This window comes from Topomyia yanbarensis, chromosome 2 (genome assembly GCF_030247195.1).
Source record: "Topomyia yanbarensis strain Yona2022 chromosome 2, ASM3024719v1, whole genome shotgun sequence".
Classification (NCBI taxonomy): Eukaryota; Metazoa; Arthropoda; class Insecta; order Diptera; family Culicidae; genus Topomyia; species Topomyia yanbarensis.
This window is the reverse complement of record NC_080671.1, coordinates 315,086,744-315,110,432: the sequence shown is the minus strand read 5'-3', so window position 1 is coordinate 315,110,432 and position 23,689 is coordinate 315,086,744. Positions and strand designations below refer to the sequence as shown.

Here is a 23,689-nt window from a genome sequence, read left to right as displayed (position 1 = left end):
GAGTCTGTGGACATTATTTATGTGACTAGACTAGTCACTCATATCATCGGTGTGACAGTAAGTAAGTAAGTAAGTAACCATCGTAATTCACTGGTCGCATCATCGCCGTTGTCAAATCAGATCTCTTTAGCGGACTGGGTTGGCTGAATGCGTTGGCTTGTCACTGGCGGCTCAGTTTAAACGGAACCGTTCGCTCTGCTGGAACGATCATAGCGATACGGTATGGCCAGGCTGGTATTGAAGTGAATTGGTGAAACGTTTAAATTTTAGGATAGCTGTTGAAGGTCGCAGAATAGTCAACGTAAGTGAATAACGAAGGAGTAAAAAGAAACGTTAGATTGTTGAAGGTGAAAATAATAATAGGTTGACTGTGCAATGTTGCAGGACAGCAGAACCGAAACAATATATTCGATACACTTTGAATCAGAGGATTCCTTCATTGATACGGCTTCAGAGTTTGCAGTGATATAAAATTTTTATTTTAAATACTATTTGTTCATTCCAAATTTTACAGAATTCTAAAATTCTACCACACTAGTCACAAATACAGTAACAATCAACTAGTGAATATGGAAATTAAGGAAAACTGTTTGGTTGTAAAAATTTTATGTTTGCTTTCGTTTTTCATTTACAATAACAATTTGTATGAAATATGACCGGTCTTTTGTATTTCGTCTATTAAAGCTTAGCATAAACATAAGCTTTACTATGCAGAAGATTTGATGTTTAAATTACAGTAAAAGTCGCAAGAACAGACCATACGTAAAAAATCCGACTGGGGCTCTCCGATATATTAGTTATCAGAAATCAGAGTATATTGGATCGAATGACACTTTTTTCTTTATTATTCAGAGATTTGTGCTTTGCCCTGTCGTCTCATTACCTTCCTGATTCGAAAACGGGAAAATCAAAGCTTGCTCATATGACCCTATCCCATGCTTTTCTAAATTTTCTTCCTTCAACTCCTTGCTCTCCCTTTGAGTACTATGGCTCTTAATGTTGAAAAATATATTTCACCTTTCAGTCCCTTGCTAATTAAATGTCGTTACATCAGTTAAAAAATTGACTCAAAAGGTCGTTAGTAAAAATAAAAAACCTGTTTTAATCCACCTAGAATGGCAATTGTGCCTTTCTCATTTCTCCAAACTATGATTTAATAGCTGGTTCGTACAATATAACATTATGGAAATGTCTTTCATTCTTATTACACTTGGTAAGTATATATAAGAGCACCTTTTTGCATTCATCGCGGTATCGGTTTGAATCGGAGTTTTCTATGTGATCGCACTCCACAACCCGTAACTCCGGAGCCGGAAGTCGGATGAAGATGGAATTTAATATCAGTTTCCGGGGACGCAACACCTTTCATTTGAGACTAAGTTGATCAAATCGGTCTAGCCATTTTCGAGAAACCAATATAACCGTTATTCTGAATTTGGATGCTTCCGGATCCGTCGATGGAGGCCAGTGTGGCCAAAGAGACTTTGAATGACTGTTGGTGACCTAGATCTACAAATTCAACAGTTGTGTTTACATTTTGGAAAAAATTTCACCTTTTTACATTCATCGCAGAATTCGTTAGAATCGGGATTTGCTGCGTGATCGTACGTATCACCCTGTAATTCAGGAACCAGAACTCGGATCCACACAAAATTCAAATGCAGCTGATGGACCTTTCATTTAAAATCAAGTTTGTCAAAATCGGTTCAGAAAATTCCGAGAAACCGATGTGGACAAATCAACAAATTTTGTTTTGTAACCATACTCTTCAACTCGTAATCCGGAACAAGATGTCGGTTGAAAATGAAATTCAATAGCAACCTATGGGAATATTATACCTTTCATCTGAATCTTAGTTTGTAAAAATCCGTTCAGCCATTTCCGAGAAACCGATGTGGACATTTTGTTAACAAATATGCACATACACACATACATATATACATGCATACATACACACATACATACACACATACATACACACATACATACACACAGATATTTTGCGATCTCGGCGAACTGAGTCGAATGTTTATGAGACTCGGCCCTCCGGGCCACGGTTAGAAAGTCGGTTTTTGGAACATTTGCATAAACTTTCTATGTGAGAAAGGCAAAAGAATAATATTTAATTAGCTTTATCAGCATGCGTTCAATGTTATCTTCATGTGATTATATTTTGAAATGTTGGTGGAATGGGTTTGAAAGTGGAGGGAATGGGTAGAGTGGGAGTGGAGGATGCGTCAGAAATCCTTCATCTTATTTCGGTATACAGGATGGATGAAGGAAATGCGGGCGTGAGGGTGGTCCAAGAGGAGGGGAGTGATGAAGGAGGGAGGTGTAAGGGCAAGGCGGGGGGGGGGAGGGGCGGCGACACAATACTCAACTGCATATTTTGCCTTCCATTTGAGACTTGGTTTGAGAAAATCGGTTCAGTCACCCGAAGAAGCGATGTGACTTTAATTGTGGAATATGCCCGGAATTCCGGAATCGTCGATAGTGGACAATATATTCAAAGAATGTTTGATTGGCAATCAGTGATCTAGATCTGCGATTAGAAGTAATTTGGTGACCATTTCAATAGTTTTTAGCCTCTGAGGTATTACGATTGTACCGATTTATATGGGAAATTCCAGTGTATCCTTACTAACACCCCTGTAACTCCGTAAGCAAAAGTCAGAACCGAATGAAATTCAGCAGCAGTCAATGGTATTACTGTATCTTTCATTTGAAATCAAGTTTGTAAAAATCGGTAGAGAATTCGTTGGGGAATGAGTGTGATATTAGCTTAGGAACTTGGCGGGTTCCCCGGGGGCGTCATGAACCGTCATAGGCGGCCAATGTGATCAAAGCAGCTTTGATTGATCATTAGTGATCCAGACCCGCAAACTAGAGTAATGTTACATCAATTTTAATATGTTTTACATCATTTGAACATCATGGTGGTACCAGTTTATATGGGAATTTGCTGTGTGACCGCACTCTTCAACCCGTAACTCCGGAACCGGAAGTCGGATCAACTAAAAATTCAATAGCAGCTTATGGGAGCGTTATACATTTCAGATGAAACTAAGTTTGCGAAAATCGGTTCAGCCATCTCTGAGAAAATTGTGTGAGTTTAAATGACACACACACATACACACATACATACACACACAGACATTTGCCGATCTCGACGAACTGAATCGAATGGTGTATGACACTCGGCCCTCCAGGCCTCGGTTAAAAAGTCGATTTTTACAGTGATTGCATAGCCTTTCTTTATATGAGAAAGGCAAAAAGGGATAGGGAAATGGAAGAAAAATGATTAGGAAATGGAAAATGAACACACAACACAACAACAACACAAACAATAAACAGCCTCGATTCTTCGCATCCGAAGCAATAATGAACCCTACTGATAGAGCCTATAGTTTTTTATCACACTGGGTTAGGAACAATAACATATCTTTGAGTTTTAGCCCCTAACCAAAAATACGGATACGGCATTACTGCAGGACAGTTGCATTTCAAATGACATGAAGTTGTTTTATTTAATTTACAAAGATCATACGAATTGTACTCAGAATGCTTAATAATAGCCATGTGATAATCGAGTTTGCAATGGCCCTGACTAGAATACTGAAATTGTGCTTGGAAACATGCAACAAATTCTTTGACATTTTCATCAGGAATCACTGAGTTTCTTCAACAAGCCGTCGGTATCCAAGTTCCATAACAAAAGTGATAGAACACCACCCTGAGGACAACCGCAAATACTCAATTTCCGTATCTCAGCCTGTCGCAGTGACGAGCAAAGAATGCGGTTACTAAGCATTGCGTTTATCCCAACCCGAGATACAGACAGATGCCCCATGACCGCGTGTCGCTTCCAAAATAGACTGCAAGGACACATTGTCAAAAGCGCTTTCAATATCTGGGAGTTGAGTTTTAGCTCCCTGTACATAGGTTCATCTATGTATGAAGAACCAAAAATTGGGATACGTAATTGCATTACTGCAGGGCAGTTATATTTCAAATGACAGGAAGTTCCATAATTGGATTCACAAGGATCATACGAATAGTACTCAGAATGCTTAATAGTAGCCATGTGATATTCGTGTTTGCAATTTCCAGGCAGTGAGTTGACAATAATGCTTAAACTGTGCTTGGTAACGTGCAATAAAATCTTTGACATTTTCATACTTATTTTCGACACAAAAGTTTTTGTTTGAACTCAAGCTTGCCAGTTACACCAATTGTTGGCACGTTGTCACTGTTGTGCTATCTTATGACAAGCGTGATTCGAGAAAAACGATTTTTAAAGTTTGAGATTGAATATCTTGAAACTCATAAATGGTGGAAACAATTCAGAGAAGACAATTGATGCTTCTATTTATTCTGTGTTAAGCTCCCAAATATTGCGATGATCGGTTGACTATATGGTGAGTTTTTACTAAAAATGTAAACAAAAGTCCTTTTCACACGGGTCATAGGCGAGTATTGGTAACAAAATTTGTATGGCGCGTCATAATCATGCATGGAAAATTTTCCATATGAATACAGCATAAATTAGTAACTTTCATTTATTTTTTTTAATTCGTTTATTTGGCACGGCTCAAGGCGTTAGCTTCACGGAGCCGTGGGTCTTTTATATATTTACATGATGTAAACAATAAAAATAACAAACAATTAATGCTAAGATCGATCCCGTACGCGCGACTTGCCATTGCGCGCGGAGATCCGTTTTCGTGTCGGGGAAATCCTTGCATTCACGTCAACTATATCAAGGGGGTCATTTGTATCTTTGTCGTCTTCGCACATGTCCGGGTCATCATCGGGGTTACAGGCTTGATGTTCGCGATCAGGTGTTGTTCCTAACTTCTTTCCTTTTCGGGTCACGACCGTGAACCCTCCATCATTGCTAGTAGCTCCCTCGTTGCTAGAATTAGCTGTTGAGTTTGTGGTACTTGACGCAGCTTTCGTAGTTGTCATTATTGCTTGAACAGCAGCCACAAATTTGGCAACCGTTTGTGGCTCAGGGAATGATATTGGAGACTGAGTGTTGGTATTTCTTACTGTAGATGAGCTTTGTTGTGGGTGGGATTTCAGACGGGACTATAGGTTTCGATTCCCTTACCTTCAGTTGTTCTGGTCCTTCTGCTCTACAAGGCTAGTCACAGCACAGCATCTCCAGCCGTCATGAGATTCCTGATAATGGACTTGCTTAACGCACTTTATCTATTTTGGCGCACAAGCGCCAGTTGGAATTAAAAACCGTTTTCTTCACTCGAGCAACGTAAACGATCGAGATTGCCGAGATACAACACCAAAATGCAATAACGGAATGGAGAGATAAAAAGCACTACTTTCCTTGATCACTATGTCCAGAAGAAGCTTTGGTCTTTTTTAACTGTCACTCGTACGTAACGAACTTGGCAAGAAGTATAAAAGCGGTACCAACAAAAAGGCATAACGTATAGGGTTGCCACGTTAAATAGTACAGGACGTATTCAATTTCGTTCACTTATAACATAATACCGGCCACCTTGAGATTATAAATTTCAACATAATTCGAATTCATATTTCTTATTCACTAAAATCATTCACTATAACTTCATATCACTCATCACTACACTCATTTATTTCCTTTCATTATCGACCACTAGTTAGAGGTAGTCTCGAATTCCACTTCTCCTGCCAATGGGAGCGGGCAGATTTTCGATACCGCTCGTTTAAATATCCCGGACGAAGTGCGAAGCGTGACCACACGTGTTACATTATCCTTGCCAGGTTGAATCTCCAAAACCCTAGCAATAGGCCATAGTAATGGTGGTGATGATTCGTCCTGCATAAGCACAACACTGCCAATATTTATGGGAGTAGGTTCCGGGTTGGCTAAAGTTTGCTGCAGCAACTGTCGCAAATATTCGGTACGCCACCTATGCCAAAAGTGCTGTACTTTCTCTTGAATGCGTTGGTATCGATCGAGTCTGTTCGTAGGGATAGCACGGACGTCAACATCTGGGAGAGCTTGCAAAGAAGTACCAACCAGAAAATGCGCTGGTGTGAGAGCCGAGAGATCGGTAGGATCTTCAGTGAGTGGAGCAAGCGGTCGGGAATTCATACATGCCTCAATTTGAGTGAGGACGGTAATCATGTCCTCATAAGTAAGAGAAGCGGTACCAACTTGACGTAATAAATGTTTCTTTGCAACCTTAACAGCAGCCTCCCAAAGTCCACCGAAGTTGGGGGCCTTTGGGGGAATCAAATGCCATTGGATTTCATTTTTGGCGAGGGTGGAAGCAATTTGATCAGCATCTGGACCGGGTTGGAGCATTTTATAGAGTCGATGGAGCTCATTAGCAGCACCAACAAAATTTTTAGCATTATCCGAGTATATATGTTCAGGTTTTCCTCGCCTTGATATAAACCGGCGTACAGCAGAAATAAAAGCCGCAGTTGATAAATCTCCGACGAGTTCTATATGCACCGCCTTAGTGCTGAAGCACACGAATATAGCTATGTAGGCTTTAATTAGCGTGCACTTTCGTTGTAGGGATTTGATGTAAACTGGTCCACAGTAATCTATTCCCACATGGGAAAACGGTCGGCTTGGAGTGACACGAGCGCTAGGGAGCTGTCCAACAGGTTGTTGTATTGGGCGAGGATTTAAACGAGCACAGCGGAAGCATTTTCGTAGTACACTTCGTACAGAACGTTGACCCTGCAAAGGCCAGAATTTATCTCGAATGACGGCGAGAGTGAGACTTATTCCTCCATGAAGAACAGTTTGATGATAAAAAGCGATAAGACATTTTGTGAACGGGTGAAATCCAGGTAACACCATCGGATGTTTGACCGAGTATCGCTCTTTGGATAACCTTAGCCGACCACCAACACGAATCACACCATCGGCATCCAAAAACGGGTTTAGGAGCTTTAAACTGGATTGTTTGGATACTGAGACACCATTCTTCAGCAGTTGTAAATCGTTAGCGAACATGTCCGCTTGAACCATTTTTACCAAAGCTTTTCTTGCCGCGTTTAGTTCATTCACAGATAATACGCTGTCATAAATTCTACCGTTTTTACGTTGGGCGTTGTAGATAAAACGGAGGCAGTAGGCCACCACCGACACAAGCTTGTTGTACGAAGAAAATCTGGTGAACAGTGGATTGATTATTGGAGCGGTTTGAATGGAAAGAACAATAGGTCTACGTTCTAGCTCTTCATCAACTGCCGCATCATTTGCAATTTGAAACGGCCATTCTAGCATATCTCCTGCTAACCACTTGGCACCGTGAAACCATAGCATATTTTCTACAAGTGCCTCTGCTGACAATCCTCTAGATGCTAAATCTGCAGGATTCTCTGCCCCTGCAACGTGCAACCATTTTGAACCGTGTGTGATGGATTGGATTTCAGAGGTCCGATTTGCCACAAATGTTTTCCAAGCATGAGGAGGTGATTTTAACCACTGCAACACCACGGTTGAATCTGACCAGAAATATGAAGATTTTATGGGTATATTCAACGCTGATTGGACCTTTTCGTATAGGCGGGCGCCCAATAATGCTGCACATAACTCAAGCCTCGGAAGAGTAATGCGTTTTAATGGTGCTACTCGGGATTTAGCTGCCAGGAGATTAACATCTACGGATCCATCTTCAGATATTGACCGGACGTAAACACAGGCTCCATAAGCAGCTTCCGATGCGTCAGCAAAGGTATGCAGTTCCGAAGTCATGAGGGAGGTTCCAAAAGCACACCGCCTAATACATAACATGGAAAGTTTTGGTAGCTGACGACAAAATCTCTCCCATTTATGTTCGATTTCAATTGGAACTGGTGCGTCCCAATCCAAAGAAAGTGTCCAGAGCTGTTGCATTAAAATTTTGGCCTCAATAACAACCGGCGCCATTAGTCCAAGTGGATCGTACAGTTGGGCTATTTTGGAAAGGATATTCCGTTTGGTTGCCATTTGGTTGGAAATGTTCGAGTTAATATCGAAACGGAAACTATCTTGAGCGGGTTCCCAACAGATTCCTAGGGTTCTGACAGTCTCCTCCGTATCGAAAAACAAGGTAGATTCTGTACCGAGCATCTCGGATGGCATTCCCGCCAATACCGCTGGATAATTGGAACACCATTTGCGTAGCCGAAACCCTCCCTTTTTTAATAATTCCTCTAGTTCAATCCGGAGTTGAATTGCCTGTTCAATCGATTTCTCGCCACTGATTAAATCATCCACGTAAAAATCCTTTCGTATTACTTTACTAGCCAATGGATATTCCTTTCCTTCATCTTCGCACAGCTGATGAAGGGATCGGGTTGCCAGAAAGGATGAGGGTGATAGACCATACGTGACCGTGGTTAGCTCGTACGTTGTGATCGGCTGGCAAGGTGTGAAACGCCAGAGTATACGTTGAAGACATTGGTCTTCGGTGGAAATCAACACCTGGCGGTACATCTTCTCTATGTCTGCCACCAATGCAACGGGATGTTTCCGAAAGCGAAGAATGATGCTCAGAAGGTCATCCTGAATAACTGGACCAACAAGAAGGGCGTCATTAATGGATAGCCCGCTGCTGGTCTTTGCTGATCCATCAAAAACAACCCTTGTTTTTGTAGTGGTACTGTTTTCTTTGAATACTGGGTGGTGAGGGAGATAGCACACAGTTTTCTGGTCATGGACTGCTTCATGGACTGGCTGCATGTGGCCTAAAGTCAGGTACTCTTCCATGAATGAATTGTATTGTAATCTAAGGTTATGATTATTGATTAATTTTCTCTCCAACGATTCAAACCGACGTAGTGCTCGTGATTTGGATTCACCTATCTTCCGTTTAAATTCACCATTCTTTGGAAGTCTTACGACATATCTTCCTTCATCATTTCTGACTGTGCTCTCTTTATAGTACTCTTCGCAGTGACGTTCTTCCACAGAATAGCTATCGTTCCGCAAATCCTCAATTTTCCAAAATTTCTCCATCGCTATATCAAGGGAAGCTAGGGTGGTAGCATGACACATCAAATTCGATCCTGTCGAACCCAGTTCTGCTCTTCCGGATACCAACCAACCAAATTCGCTTTCAACCAGCGTAGGAAGAGATAAACTAAGATGAATACGTCCGTTTTTAATAAATTCGTAATAATGCGCTGCTCCGATTATCAGATCTACGTCTCGACTTATATAAAAGTCTGGGTCTGCCAATTGCACTTGTCGAGGAATATTCCAGTTCGATATCGACACGGTTGTACTAGGAAGCTGTCCGGTGACCTTATTTACTACCAAAAATTCAATCGGTATTGAGAAATGGTTCAGTCGAGAACGAACATGAGTTGTTACGGCGCGCTTTACCCGGGTGGATGATTTATCCACACCACATATTTCGATGTCAACTTTTCGGGTGTTCAGGCAGAGGGTTTGGCGCAACTTATCACTCATCAAATTAGCTTGAGAAGCACAATCCAGCAGCGCTCTTGCTAGATGCTCACGTCCACTAGCATCGACTACAATTAATACTACAGTAGATAGGAATATGTTTGCGCTTCTGGTAGTAGCATTCGTGGAGAAGGGAACAGTTTGGCTTCCTGAATTTCTTTGTACTGTACAATTTGTTGAAAGGACATTTGACGCAAAGGTTGTTTGGGGCGTCGAAAAAAAGGAAGTCTGGTTTGTTTGATTGTCGTCTGGGTTGAAGGACTCAAATCCAGGATGAAGAAGAGTATGATGTCGTCTATTACATACTCGACATGAGTATTTTGATTGACAAGCACGCACGAAATGATCATTCCGGAAACAATTACTACAAATTTTATTTATATTGACGAGATCCAATCTCTCCTCTACAGACATACCTTCAAAAACAGTGCATTTTACCAAAGGGTGATTCTGTTTGCATGCAACACAATTTGGAAATATTCTCTCAGTAGTGGCATGGGATACCAGTTTGAATGGAGTTGTTTTCTTGTAAGTTAGCATGTTTCTATCCGATTGGGGTTGAGAAGGTTGATGACAGTTAACTGAAAGGGACTCCAAAATGCGGGTTCTTCGTTGCAAGAATTCGCATAGCTTGTCATAATTTGGGTCCTCCAATGTAGCTGCGAAATCCTCCCAAGCTATGAGCGAGTTGTCATCTAAACGAGATATAATCATCTCAACTAATAGAGAACTCCATTCCTTTGTAGGTTCGCCCAGTTGCTCGAGAACTTTTGTGTGACGCTGAAAATCGTCCACGATGGAATGAATGGACGCTGCCGATTCCTTTTTGATGCGAGGGTATTCCAGAAGCGCTTGAATATGCTTCTTTCGCAATAAATATTTGTTAGAGTAACGGTTGAGAAGAATTTCCCACGCAACTGCGTAGTTATTTGTGGTAATGGTCAGAGTTTCAATAAGACGCGCAGCCTCGCCACTCAGTGATGCTCGCAGGTAGTGAAATTTCTGCACCGATGTCAGTTCAATCGATGTGTGGATCAATGCGAGGAATGTGTCATGAAAGCTCAGCCAGTCGTTATAGTTTCCATCGAATTCCGGTAGTTTAATTGTTGGTAATTTTATCCCAGCCAAAGGCGATGATAAGCCCTGTTGGTGAGTTGATGCTTGTTGATCTCGGACGATAGCGGTCGTCGGAGGAGGGAGTTTGCTCATGAGACCCGCTTTGACCCGAAAATATTGCTCTTCAAATTTTGCTCGCACAGTGAAGTTGACCTTCGCGAACTCATCGGAATCCTCAAAGGCTTCATACTCTCCCTGAATCGTCTCGAACAGCTCCATATAATGCTCCAACCGTTCCAATCTGAGTGGTACTTCTCCAGCATCCCGCGCAGGTTGGTAGTTTTGCAAAAATTCTTCAATCCGATCTACTGAGGCAGTTATATTCCTCCGTTTAAGCTCCTTCTGCTTCATTTTCTTCTCCGCTTTCTCGGACATGGTGATAGCGTTGATGAATGGGTGGTTGTTGATCCACTGATCGTTCGATACTGGAAATCAAAAGGGATCCGGAAGCACCGAAAAACTGGGATAATATTATTGGAATGGTACTCACCTGGTACCAATTCGCAACAGGCCTTGTAATTATAAAATTCCTTGGATCGAAGTTATGGCGACACGTGCAGTGATAGCAAATCGATGATAACACTCGGTAAGCAACGTCCTTGGGTTGAGGTTATGGTCGTCACGTGTACGAAAGGGAATCGATTCGGAACCGATGTGCCTGAATCCTGGTCACGGCACCAATGTTGTGGGTGGGATTTCAGACGGGACTATAGGTTTCGATTCCCTTACCTTCAGTTGTTCTGGTCCTTCTGCTCTACAAGGCTAGTCACAGCACAGCATCTCCAGCCGTCATGAGATTCCTGATAATGGACTTGCTTAACGCACTTTATCTATTTTGGCGCACAAGCGCCAGTTGGAATTAAAAACCGTTTTCTTCACTCGAGCAACGTAAACGATCGAGATTGCCGAGATACAACACCAAAATGCAATAACGGAATGGAGAGATAAAAAGCACTACTTTCCTTGATCACTATGTCCAGAAGAAGCTTTGGTCTTTTTTAACTGTCACTCGTACGTAACGAACTTGGCAAGAAGTATAAAAGCGGTACCAACAAAAAGGCATAACGTATAGGGTTGCCACGTTAAATAGTACAGGACGTATTCAATTTCGTTCACTTATAACAAGCTTTTATTAGCGGTTTCTGGGCAGGGTTGTCCGTAATGTGCCGTTTGTTCACAGAACTGGCACGTGTTAGTTGGTCCTTGATATGTACATAGAGTTCGCTGTATAATGGTATCACCCCCTTCTGGTGTGTACTGCAGGGTAAGGTAGGAGGGAATGGGTTGGTCTACCCGCATTCTCACCACAAAAACACCATTTGAAATACCTGGAAAGTAGTTCCTCCACGTATCCTCCGTAATGGATTCCACTTCTCCGAAATACGACATGAACCTTTTAATGGCCACTTTGCAAGTATGTGGTGCCAAATCATGTAATTCAACTTCCACGTTTCCGTTATCCATATACACAGGGATCTTGATTTTTGCGGTGTTACAATCCAGAACGTGTTTCAAGTTGTTTTGCGAAATGAATCTTTTTGCCTGGGCGAATTTTGTTGAACGTTATCAGCACCGCGTGTCTGACGTGCTCCAAATGAATGAAACTGACGTCTGAAAACCGAAGCTGCATTTTCTTCTTCAGCAAGTGTTCCACATCACCAATACTTGGTCTTATGCGAAAAGACCGGAAGTCAATGGCCACCGTGTTAGCCCGAAGAATCATATTTTGTTGTCGAGACTCAGTCATCTTGATAGAATAATAGTAACGGTTCCCTTTGTTCTTCAGACAAAGCACACAAGAAAAAAGCAACTGTTTGCGCTGGCTTGGGTAGCAGCAGAGAGCACACTGGTATTGTGACTGATGCCTTTGGTGGTTGAGAATAGACTGATTTTCATTTATATCTTTGGCTAAATTTGGTCTATAAATAATCGGGAGAATGTATTCGAAGGAAATGAGTCAGGGAATTTAGAAAAATATTGATTTTTTGTTACAGTGTTGCCAAATATGCTACATTCCTAGTTTAAAATTTAAACTGCATTTTTCTCACAATTCGCGCATTTTCATTTTAAAAATGAGTATGCTATTTTATTTTTCAAATAATTGGCACAGAAAAACATCTAATACATCATGATAATTGGAGGCAATTTTCAGACAGAGACATTTGAAGCAAAAAATCACAATTTCTCAGCACATTTCTCGCTACATCCCAGTAACAAAACCTAATGCCAAAATTCTAAAAAAGCCACATTTTAGAGTCATTTTGGTTTTACCAAATTTTCCTCCTTAGGGTGAAATATAGCATAGCACATTGTAGAGATTTTTTAGACAAGTAATGTGGTATATCTAACTCAGTTTACCCTTTTGTCATAAGATAGCACAACAGTGACAATGTACGGACACATCCCAAGAGCGAATATTGTGCTTTATCCAAGACATTTAGGTGGTCTTGTCACAGTGAGCTATTTAGCTCCTGATTCCAGGCTCCAATTTCCGTGAGTCATTTAGCTCCCAACATAATAACGGTCCACTCGAAAGAGCAGAGAGACAGGTCTAAGGTGCTCGGACGCGCTGGAGGGGCAGGAATCTATGTCATTTCACCCGTGTTCAAAATGGTCTAATTTAAGTTGTAGCAATCTAAAATCACCCGAAAATTACCCTCTGTGCGGGAGGAGTTCCGCAATATCTCAAAGCTGTCTGGCTAACTGAGGCTCTAGGAGAGTTGAAGGTGGAAGCAATGCAAAGGTCTTTGCCTTTAATTCTGGTATAGCAAGCGACAACTTCAATGCCTGGTGTCGAGGGGAGGTTGATTCGATTGAAAGATAGCACTTTTTGATCTCCTAAAGTACTCCTCTGTAAGAGTCTTCTCGATCCAAGCGAATAATATTAAAATCGTGGAAGTGTAGGACTATTTCTGAAGAAAGACATGTCTTGCATAGTGCAAATGAATCGCATTTCAAGTTAATTAGTAATATTTAGGAGGAAGGAGGGGCTAATTCGTAGTGAACTGCATCAAAAATGTTTTTACTGCGGAGAGAAAGCTTATCAAGATGCTTTTGAGAGGGTCAGAAATATTTAGTGCTGTAAAAATACGGTCCACAATGTCAGAGAAATTTATTAAGCCAGCGTTGGTTTCTTTCTCTAGCTGAGATATGGGAACACTTACGGTTTTTGGTGTTCCCCGAAGTGCTTGGAACTCTTTTTTTGAACTCAGGTTTCTGAGACCGGGAGCGACTTGCTTCGGTTTTGCACCAGTACTTCCTTGAGTAGTTGTTTTAGGGGCGCCTTGAAGAGACACTTTCTGGCCTTTACGACGAAGCTTGGGGCAGGAAATGTTCCTCCTTTTTCTATTGCTACTAGGCACAGCAGAAGATGTTCCCTCCTGGGGCTCACACAGTCGCCTTCGCCAGTGAACAAGTTGGTGTAGATGTTCGTAGAGGCCGGTGGCGTCGGTATCCTAAGCATTTCTGCAAAAGACCTCTTGGAGCGTCCCTGAAGGGAACGTTTAAGAATGTTTCCTTATAGTGAAAATTGGCCTCGACACCTACCTGTCGACTCGTTGTGGAGGCAAGGTCAACCGCCGAGGACTACAACGAGTAGATTGCGGTGAAGCGAGGAGCTAAATGGCTCCTGCATCGGCCAATGGAACCCTGCTGCAACACGGAGAAGGACGACCGGCAAGCGAAAGTGGAAGACGAAAGTCTTTCACAACAACCTCTTTGTTGAGTCTTATGAACAGCGATGAACTGACGAACAGCGGAATCAAGTACGTTGATGTGGCTGATCTAGCACGAAGGATTGTGACGGCTTGTGACGTTACAATGCCACGAAAATTGGAGCCATGCAGTAGACGGCGTGCAGATTACTGGATAGATGAGTAACTCGGTACGCTACACGCTGCTTGTCTTAGAGTCAGAAGGCGGGCTCAGATAGGAGAGTGAGAGAGGAGCGCAAGCGACGTTTCGAGAAGGTAGAGACGTTGTAAAACGGGAGATCAAGCTTAGCTAGCCAGTTTGCTGTGTTGAGAAGTATACGCTAATCCCTAAGGGACGCGTACTGCGTCGTCATGACGAAGATGAGGGATCGTCGATACCAGCTGATATATACCCGGATAAGCTAAAGATAATCGTTAAGGGTTTCTTCCCGAAGTAGGATTCAACTACCTGGTCGCCGACACCGTACGGCGAAAAAGAAGGAGCAAACACAGCCGACTGTGGCGCTTGAAGCTGCGATCCTGGCATATCCGGACATGTTCAGGATACTACTGCTAAAGTTTTTAGATGATAGCAATTTCCCCGCTATGTGAAAGATATAGAAGCTGATGTTGCTGCCAAAGTCAGGGAAATCACCGGGCCATCCAGCCTCGTATAGGCCAATGCCGCAGCGCTACACAAATTTATAAGCCAGGTCCTGAAGATCTACTTCCACAGTAGAGTACTGCTGTAGCAGACGAACAAAGGGCAGAAGTGAATGCGAGTCGCAGAGGGCGTTCCTCAGGGCTCCATTATCTGTCCAAGCTTTAGAACGGGATGTACGATGGGGTTTTAACACTGCGGCTGCCCCGGAAAGTGAAAATCGTGGGTTTCGTATACGACGTGTCACTAACGGTGATCAGTGAGACACTTGAAGAAATGGAGATGTCGGCGACGGAGACAATAGATGCGATCGAGAGCTGGAAGAACGGGGTCAAGCTGCAAATAGCTCACCATAAGACGGATGTGTTGTTGATCACCAACTGCAAAGCAGTTCAGCGGATACAGATCACCATCGAAGGGCATACGATTGCATCGAAGCGTGCACTGAAGCAATTAGGAGTGATAAGCGACGACCGGTTGAGCAACCACGTTGATTGCATCTGCGACATGTCGGTCTATTATCTAGTGTTTCGTCATCAATACTGCGATATGGGGCTCCTGCCTGGTGTGCGGCGCTGAAAGCCAAGCGGAGCCGCGAAAAGCTGAACAGGACGTTCCGGCTGGTGGTTATACGAGGTGCGATTGCGTACCGGAGGCTGTATGTGTTATCGGCAAGATGATTCCCATCAGCATCACCCTAGGCGTAGAATATCAAGTGCTACAATCAATGAAACATCAGAAACGTGAGAAATGTGATAATAATCGATTTGATGGTGACGTGGCAGCATGAATGGGACAATGAGAAGAAAGGAAAGTAGACTTACCGGCTCATCCAAACCTGTCGACGTGGGTCAATAGAAATCACGACAAGATTACCTGAAACAGCTCCTACCGAGCCACGGCTGATTCAGGAAGTATCTTCATCCGTTCGGGTATGCAACGTCATCATTGTGCCATCAGTGTGAGATCGTCAAGGAGACACCGGAGCATGTGGTCTTTGAATGTCCGAGGTTTTATGCGAAGTGCAAGGAGTTACTTAAAACGGGAGGACCGGGCATCAACCCAGATAATGTAGCCTACATAATGACAAGTGACCAAAGACGTGGAGCGCAGTAAACAGATGAACATCGAGCAAAGGTTTCAGGAGAGCAATCACTGCCAGGGAACTCTCCGTAGGAATAAGGTAGATCTATCGCCGAGGCCTGGTCCAGTAGACTGCAACAGAGCACCAAGTATGAGTCGTCGAAATGCCAGCAAACCGGACGCCACGCTCCATCTGGAATCGCCAGACCAACCACGGCACTCCACCGTCGGAATAGCGACAGAAATATAGCGAAAACCAAAGAAGAATCGGTATTGGGATAACTTCTTTCGCCAGGAAACTCTCTGTCAGCGTAATCCAGATTCACCGCTGGGGAGTAGACTGAGTAGACCGCGACGAGACACCACCAGTCGCGGGTTATGGGGGCACCAGTGAACCGGACGCCCAGCTTCACCGGAATCGCCGAACTGACCTCGGCACCCAGCTGATTGGCTAGGTTTCGGGAGAACTTCTCTCTGTCGGAGTAGGTCAGGTCCATCGTCTGGGGCTAGACCGAATAGTTCGCGAACAAGTCGAGGAGCTGAGCTGAGAGGAGCTACTTCCTTGATGACCCAAGTAAGTTGTGCTAAATGGCACAAAAAGAGAACTAAAGGGCTTAAAGGAGTTGCGGCGCTAAATGGCGCAGGTCAAGAAGTTGTGATATTGAAACCAAAGAAGAATCGGTATCGGGAGAACTTCTTTCGCCGGGGAACTCTCCGTCAGCGTACAGTCAGATTCGCCGCCGGGAACTAGACTACGTAGACCGCGACGAGACACCACCAGTCCCGTCGGGGTTCCAGCAAACAGGATGCCCTACTCTACCGGAATCGCCAAACTGACCTCGGCATCTGGCTTTCGAACTTCTATCGCCAGGGAACTCTTCGTCGGAGTAGGCTAGATTCATCATCGGGGACTAGAGTAGTCCGCGAACAAGTCGGAAGCTCAACGAGGAAGAAGTACTAAATCGAACAATGGAACTAGACAGACAGAAGTTTTCCGCCCAGATTGTCCTCGTAGGGGAACAGCACTAATTCTAGACCCACAGCTAGCTTTCCTATTATCATACAGAAATTACCACGTTATGTGGATGGTCACAAACTGGTAGTGTGTCGAGGATGGGTGATGTATCCCTACTGAAAGAACTAATTACTAAGTACTTGGATTGGAGATCGTGTGTTGTGCACATAAAAAACTCTCTTCCCGAATTAATGCCGTAAGGTAATCCCGGGAGGCATAAGGTTCCGTGGAAGTTTACTTGTTGTAACCATTGGTTCCATTGCTTAGGTTTCTGGTGTAAATATTATTTGTTTGTCTTTAGAACCTTCACGTTTTTTGTACTAAATACACAACAACATTAAGCAGGGTAGTGAAAGGGTGCGTACCGCTGTAAGCTGTCAGATCGTCTCAGTGGGTAGGTGAACCACCCCTTATGGAGACGCGAGATACTGAAAATTACAAATGGTTTTCGGATAAAAATTGGAGGGAAATGCATTTCAAAATTGTATAAAAGGACCTGTAGTGCATAACTCTGGTCTCTTTTAATATCTGGCGTCCGTGTGCTGAAGTTTAAATTAACTGGTGAAGTGTAGTTTACCCCCCCCCCCCTCTGGGGCGGGAAGTTTGTTTAAAGTGTATCGATTCGTTCAGGTATTTAAAGTTTTACTCTGAAGAATCGATTAGATTATTTAGCAACTTTGCGTTGCCATATTCTTCACCAGGACCTCTTAGTGCCTCTTAGCGCCGCATCAAATCGTTCAGCACACGGTTCGGCACGCGAATCCGGGAGGATTCCGCGCCTAATCGTAAAGGACCGTCGTTCGTCATCCGGCGCTGCGCGCCTCCGCTTCATACCCTCGGGCAAAGGCCCTAACCGCAAAGGAGGGTCCCCTCTCGGTGTTGGCCATTTCGGTTAGCCGCGGTCACGCCGATGCTCGCCAAGGAGGGAAGACGCCTGCCTGCATCCAAGCCAGCAACGCCCGCTGGTCCGTCCAACTGCAGTCTAGATCACCATCGTACCGTGGCCTTCATCCGGCCAGTTTCGCCGACGTCCGCGAGGGGATCTCGCCCGTCGGCATCGTTAGCGTCGCAACGCCCGCCAGCCGTAGCAGCAACAGTACGGTACGTTTGGTGAAAATAATAGTGTACACTCCACAGTAATATTGTAAATTACACCCCACAACCACACTACAAATACTCACAAATAAAAAGTGTATAAGAAAAGTGAATGTTCTAGGTTTTTGTTCTTGATCCGCGTAGCCCTTGATTACCCGGTAGCTAGCCGACCCTGCGATACCAGCTATAGAGTCGGTTCTGCCGTATGAGCCTTGTTAATCGTTAGGTAACAATTGGCGCCCAACTAAAAGTCCGCGAAAGGTAATCAAGGGTTCGGTAGAGTTCAAAAATCTAAGGATTTTTCCGACGGGAGGTGGCAGGAATTCGTGTAAAGCACGAATGTTTGTGCCCTTCCACTGTCCCACTGCTCCACAAGAAAAGAAAGTGAAAGTGAAGATAAAACGCCATAAGAGGTCCTGAACGCAAAAGAGGACACTATACGCTTTCCAAAATCGTTTACTGTGCGAAGAAATTCGTGATTTTTGGTTTGCCTTGTGTGTCGTGAACCGTTAATTTTGATTCATTCCATGAAAAATCATAATTTTGCTTTACATACGGTACCGAATCCACATCAGTTTAACAATAGCACAAATTTTACATACCTATTTGCAATAGTTGAATCATTCATCATTTTACCATCTACGCTTTGCTCTATTTCACTTTTGATACATACACAATAGAGCACACGGCAGAAAAAAACGAACCCATAAAAACACAGTATACGCAGATTGGCTGGGCGAGGATGTATCCACCAACGATCCATACCAGTCTGCTAATCCAATATAAATAAGTAGAACGCAATACTTAGTAGGATGTCCTACGTCAGGACAGATTCCCGTTGGGTACTGATAGCAATCCCAACGGGCGCAATACGTTCAACTCCCGTATACGAATGTTAACGGAAAAAAGTAGGAATTTCTCAGTAATGATGAGGCGGAGAGTGAAGTTCGGACCAAAGTCGGTTCGGATAGTTCAAAATTAAGTTTATTTAATTTCTTTACAGATACTTTGATGGCTGATCTGGCCAGACCGACAGAAATAAAGGGCAGATTCGAGATGTTGGCTTTAGCCAGAGGTTACGGAGAACACTTCCATTATTACTCTGGAGTCCACATATCTGGTCCTGTAACCCGCTTGCGTTCTGGTTGGTTTGGATGAGTCATAGGTACTGTAAAGGAAAGAAAGTAAGCATTTAATTTGGAGAAGGAACACTAATCAAACACGGAAGGAATAAAAGTTGTGTCAGTCCGTGTTGCTTGATTTACTTACCTTTTCCATTCCATCATGGGCATCCATAGTCGCACTGACCGATTCGGGTACGATGAAGGGGTTTATAGTTTTGCCCTTTATCTGAGCGCCGACGGTGGAGATGCGATGAGGGGATGGCCCACTTGGTGATATTGACCATATCTGCAACAAAAAGAATGGCTCAATTAAACATTCAAATATTTTAATTTGTGCACTTTTACTTACCTGTAGTGTATCTTGCAAGGCAAGATGGCTTCATGGTTAATCCCGGGAAGATTTGGTGGTTACTACAGGTCAATCTTTCGCAGAAAGATTGCATCTTGGCAGCAAAATACCACCACTGTTTATGTCCTAAAAGAGACAATTTTTTAACAATGAACCGCTGTCGAAGGCTAAGTTTCGATATGTTCATTGATAATTTATCACTTACCTCGATTTTCGTTGAAAATTTGGCCGATTTCAACGATTATTGAACTGAACTTTTAGCACTTTCATCACTAAATAAACATTGAGCATAACGATATGCTCCAATGACATTGGTGTGACGTTTTGTAGCTGACGTGAGAAACGTCAGGTTGCCCGCCGGTAGACTTGCCCGCCTGGGGGTTTGCCGTGGGAAGCGAAAGTGATGTAAAAGTGTTGTACATACATGTAAATAGGGTTGTATACTATTCTGTTGCTAACTTTTGTAAATAGTTCGTCCAATTATTTAAAATGTAGTATTTTGTTTGTATAGTTGTTTTGTATATATAAATTTGATTTGTACATATTATGTTTGAATTTTTAATTTGTTTATTTATTATTTTAATATGTTTGTAAAGTCTAATTATGGTTTCGCGCGTTGTAAATATGTTGTAAATATTGTTTGTAGAGTTGTGTGTTACCTATTCACGAATCTCTTTGAGCCGAGGATGATTTTTCAAAGAATTTAATTTAAAAAAATGTAAAATCACTTCGCACTTTCACATTTTTTTCACCGGAGTAGTGGATAGTGTAACCATTGGTTCCATTGCTTAGGTTTCTGGTGTAAATATTATTTGTTTGTCTTTAGAACCTTCACGTTTTTTGTACTAAATACACAACAACATTAAGCAGGGTAGTGAAAGGGTGCGTACCGCTGTAAGCTGTCAGATCGTCTCAGTGGGTAGGTGAACCACCCCTTATGGAGACGCGAGATACTGAAAATTACAAATGGTTTTCGGATAAAAATTGGAGGGAAATGCATTTCAAAATTGTATAAAAGGACCTGTAGTGCATAACTCTGGTCTCTTTTAATATCTGGCGTCCGTGTGCTGAAGTTTAAATTAACTGGTGAAGTGTAGTTTACCCCCCCCCCCCCCCTCTGGGGCGGGAAGTTTGTTTAAAGTGTATCGATTCGTTCAGGTATTTAAAGTTTTACTCTGAAGAATCGATTAGATTATTTAGCAACTTTGCGTTGCCATATTCTTCACCAGGACCTCTTAGTGCCTCTTAGCGCCGCATCAAATCGTTCAGCACACGGTTCGGCACGCGAATCTGGGAGGATTCCGCGCCTAATCGTAAAGGACCGTCGTTCGTCATCCGGCGCTGCGCGCCTCCGCTTCATACCCTCGGGCAAAGGCGCTAATCGCAAAGGAGGGTCCCCTCTCGGTGGTGGCCATTGCGGTTAGCCGCGGTCACGCCGATGCTCGCCAAGGAGGGAAGACGCCTGCCTGCATCCAAGCCAGCAACGCCCGCTGGTCCGTCCACTCGCTGCATCTGGATCACCATCGTGCCGGGGCCTTCATCCGGCCAGTTTCGCCGACATCCGCGAGGGGATCTCGCCCGTCGGCATCGTTAGCGTCGCAACGCCCGCCAGCCAAAGCAGCAACAGTACGGTACGTTAGGTGAAAATAATAGTGTACACTCCACAGTAATATTGTAAATTACACCCCACACCCACACTACAAATACTCACAAATAAAAAGTGTATAAGAAAAGTGAATGTTCTTAGATCTTTGTTCTTGATCCGCGTAGCCCTTGATTACCCGGTAGCTAGCCGACCCTGCGATACCAGCAATAGAGTCGGTTCTGCCGTAGAGCCTTGTTTAATCGTTAAGTTACATTGTATTAGCGGGTCGGGTGACTACCCAAACTCGTTCCCTGAGTTGTTGGTTTTTGTACATTTTTTCTTCTCAGATTGTTTTTGAACATATTTTCATATACATAAATACAAAAAAATATTCATATCCCCTCCGATTTTCTTGCTACACCACTGTCTCGCGCTGTTTGTATGCGGGACATACCGGGAGATCATGTGGATTTCCATAGTAGAGACACTTTTCGAAATCCCTTCGACAGGATTCCCTATTCGTAGCCAGCAATATAATTTGCCTGATGTAAACTGTTTACAAAGCTAATCAGGGAGAATTTTCGATATTTTTGTCACGGCAGAATACCGATCCGTCAGAACTCGAAAAATCTGCAACAGATTCAAACACTTCTTGTCTTCGGTCCGGAAGATGATCACAAAGGGCTCGGATTTTGTTTCGACGCCCATCTCACCATGAGATGAACCGCTGTCAGGGGGAAGTCATTTCCAAGGGCTTTCAATAAGCTGGAACCGTTTGGTCAACCTACTACATCGCTCCACGGCACGCTTCGTGTATGCTATCCACGACCTCTTGGACGGCGAAAGCGAGTATCAGTTGGATTGCCGCCATCCCTGCACTATCCACAACCGAGTTACCGCTATCGGGAGGAAAACGTTACGATTTTGTATTAATTGTACTATTGCACTTCATTTCTGCTGTCACCTGCCAAAACAGTTGCTGTGCGATATCGATGCGATGATTGAGATTAAGCTGGGTTATTCTTATCATTGTTGGTCTTATATGCAAGCATTCTAAGCCGCCCGTTGTATGATCGTTTCCATCCTTCGGTTTGCAGATCAGCTTAGTTGCTTCGTGCAGTCGCTAGCAGCCTGTCCCTCTCTTCCGCATTTTCTGCACAACGCAGAACTGTCCGGACCCTTGCAGCTTCTCGCCTGATGTCTGAAGCCCTTCTCCGGTCGTAATGTCGTTCAGACCCATGACTTCGTATGACAGAGCTCTCTTCGCTGCCTAAAAATTAAGCAATGAGCTCATGATAGGCCGAGCTATGTACAGAAGGATCTGCTCTAAGATCATCTCGCTTTTCTGAGTGCGTCTTGTTGACGTTTCACACTAGCACTGATCTCAACACAGCATAGCTGTATGATTGACAGATGAGACGAATGAGCGTGTCGTTCTCACTGGTTAATACATATGTGTATAAACTTAACGAAAGAAGTGAGAGACATTGAAGAGAGGAGAGATGGGGATAAAATGATGAGAGTAGAAATTAATGTTTCCAGAGAAGTCTCTAGCATATGTCTTTTGTAACTTTCTGTATGTGGTATGAGTTTAAAATTATCGTCATTCGTAATCAGCCTTCATAGCGATAGGTTCGTCACCGTCCGTAGTGACGTTTGAATATTCGTACTTAGTTTGTAATATCGTGTAGTAAAGTATAGTTCGTAGTGAAATAAACGTGTAAAGTAATAAATGTTGAGTAGTGTCAGGAAATAAAGTGTTTGATGTGTAATGTGTTATGTATGTATTACATAACTTCCGAACTGGCACAGTGACGCTATCTGCGCAAGGGTAGTCCAACTAAATTTACGATTGGACACGGAAAAATCGGGTACGGACTAAAACCACGGAGGAACGCTATTTGGCAAGGGTCACAACATTGGTGCCGTGACCAGGATAGTGTTCCAAGGAACCGACGCGGCGTCGGTAACACCATTTTGAGTCCGAGGACAAAGCAGATACCGCCATCGCGCGCAGTCGCCATCATTCTACTTGCGTACAGCCATTGCGACTCAGCAGTTCTGGATTCGTTTGACGTCGCCATTGGAGTTTTTCGGATTAGACCAGGGAAGCTAAAATATACAAGGCCTATTGGATAGGCTCACAAGGTGAGTATCTGTCCAATAACTCCATCTAAGCTTTCATCGCTACCTGGTCGTTTTTTTCTACGTTTATTTCTTGGGTAAATACTTCACTACGCATGGTGTTCATACGGCGGACGAAACACCTTGAACGGAGGGGACTTCCATTCTCTTTCTCGGATAGTATTTTTGGCATCGGAGGAAGTTTCCTGGATCAACAACAGGACGATCGCTTGGTACGGGGATCGCTGTGCATGGCTTAGGAGGTTACGGAGAACGTCGCTGGTATACTCTGACAAGGTTGTTCATCGGCAACGGGTTGGTAATTCGCCGGCGGCCATTTTGGAAGACGGACTCTACATCCATCGTCCAAGTGCTGAAATACGATAGCGAAGCGCTACTACCTGTGGTTCTTCTACACAACGGG

General features: G+C 43.5%; 2 protein-coding genes and 1 long non-coding RNA gene across 3 annotated transcripts in view; 1 reads left to right on the top strand and 2 right to left on the bottom strand.

The window, feature by feature from the left end:
• Positions 1–172: 172 nt before the first annotated feature.
• Positions 173–23,689, top strand: part of LOC131683634 (sodium-coupled monocarboxylate transporter 1-like) — a 51,125-nt gene continuing 27,608 nt past the window's right edge. The window contains exon 1 of the mRNA XM_058965767.1: positions 173–301. The gene's annotated coding sequence lies outside the window, so the exon portion shown is untranslated. The remainder of the gene's footprint in view (positions 302–23,689) is intronic.
• LOC131680541 (uncharacterized) lies at positions 5,639–16,875 on the bottom strand. Its single transcript, XM_058961256.1, has 3 exons — positions 16,812–16,875; positions 10,153–10,962; positions 5,639–8,628 (listed from the first exon to the last, which is right to left on the bottom strand). Exons 1-3 carry the CDS (start codon positions 16,873–16,875, stop codon positions 5,639–5,641), a joined length of 3,864 nt encoding a protein of 1,287 aa, XP_058817239.1.
• On the bottom strand, positions 17,129–19,975 carry LOC131683636 (uncharacterized). The gene is made up of 4 exons (XR_009304544.1): positions 19,762–19,975; positions 19,557–19,682; positions 19,353–19,493; positions 17,129–19,251 (listed from the first exon to the last, which is right to left on the bottom strand). It is a non-coding gene; the product is annotated as an uncharacterized LOC131683636 (long non-coding RNA).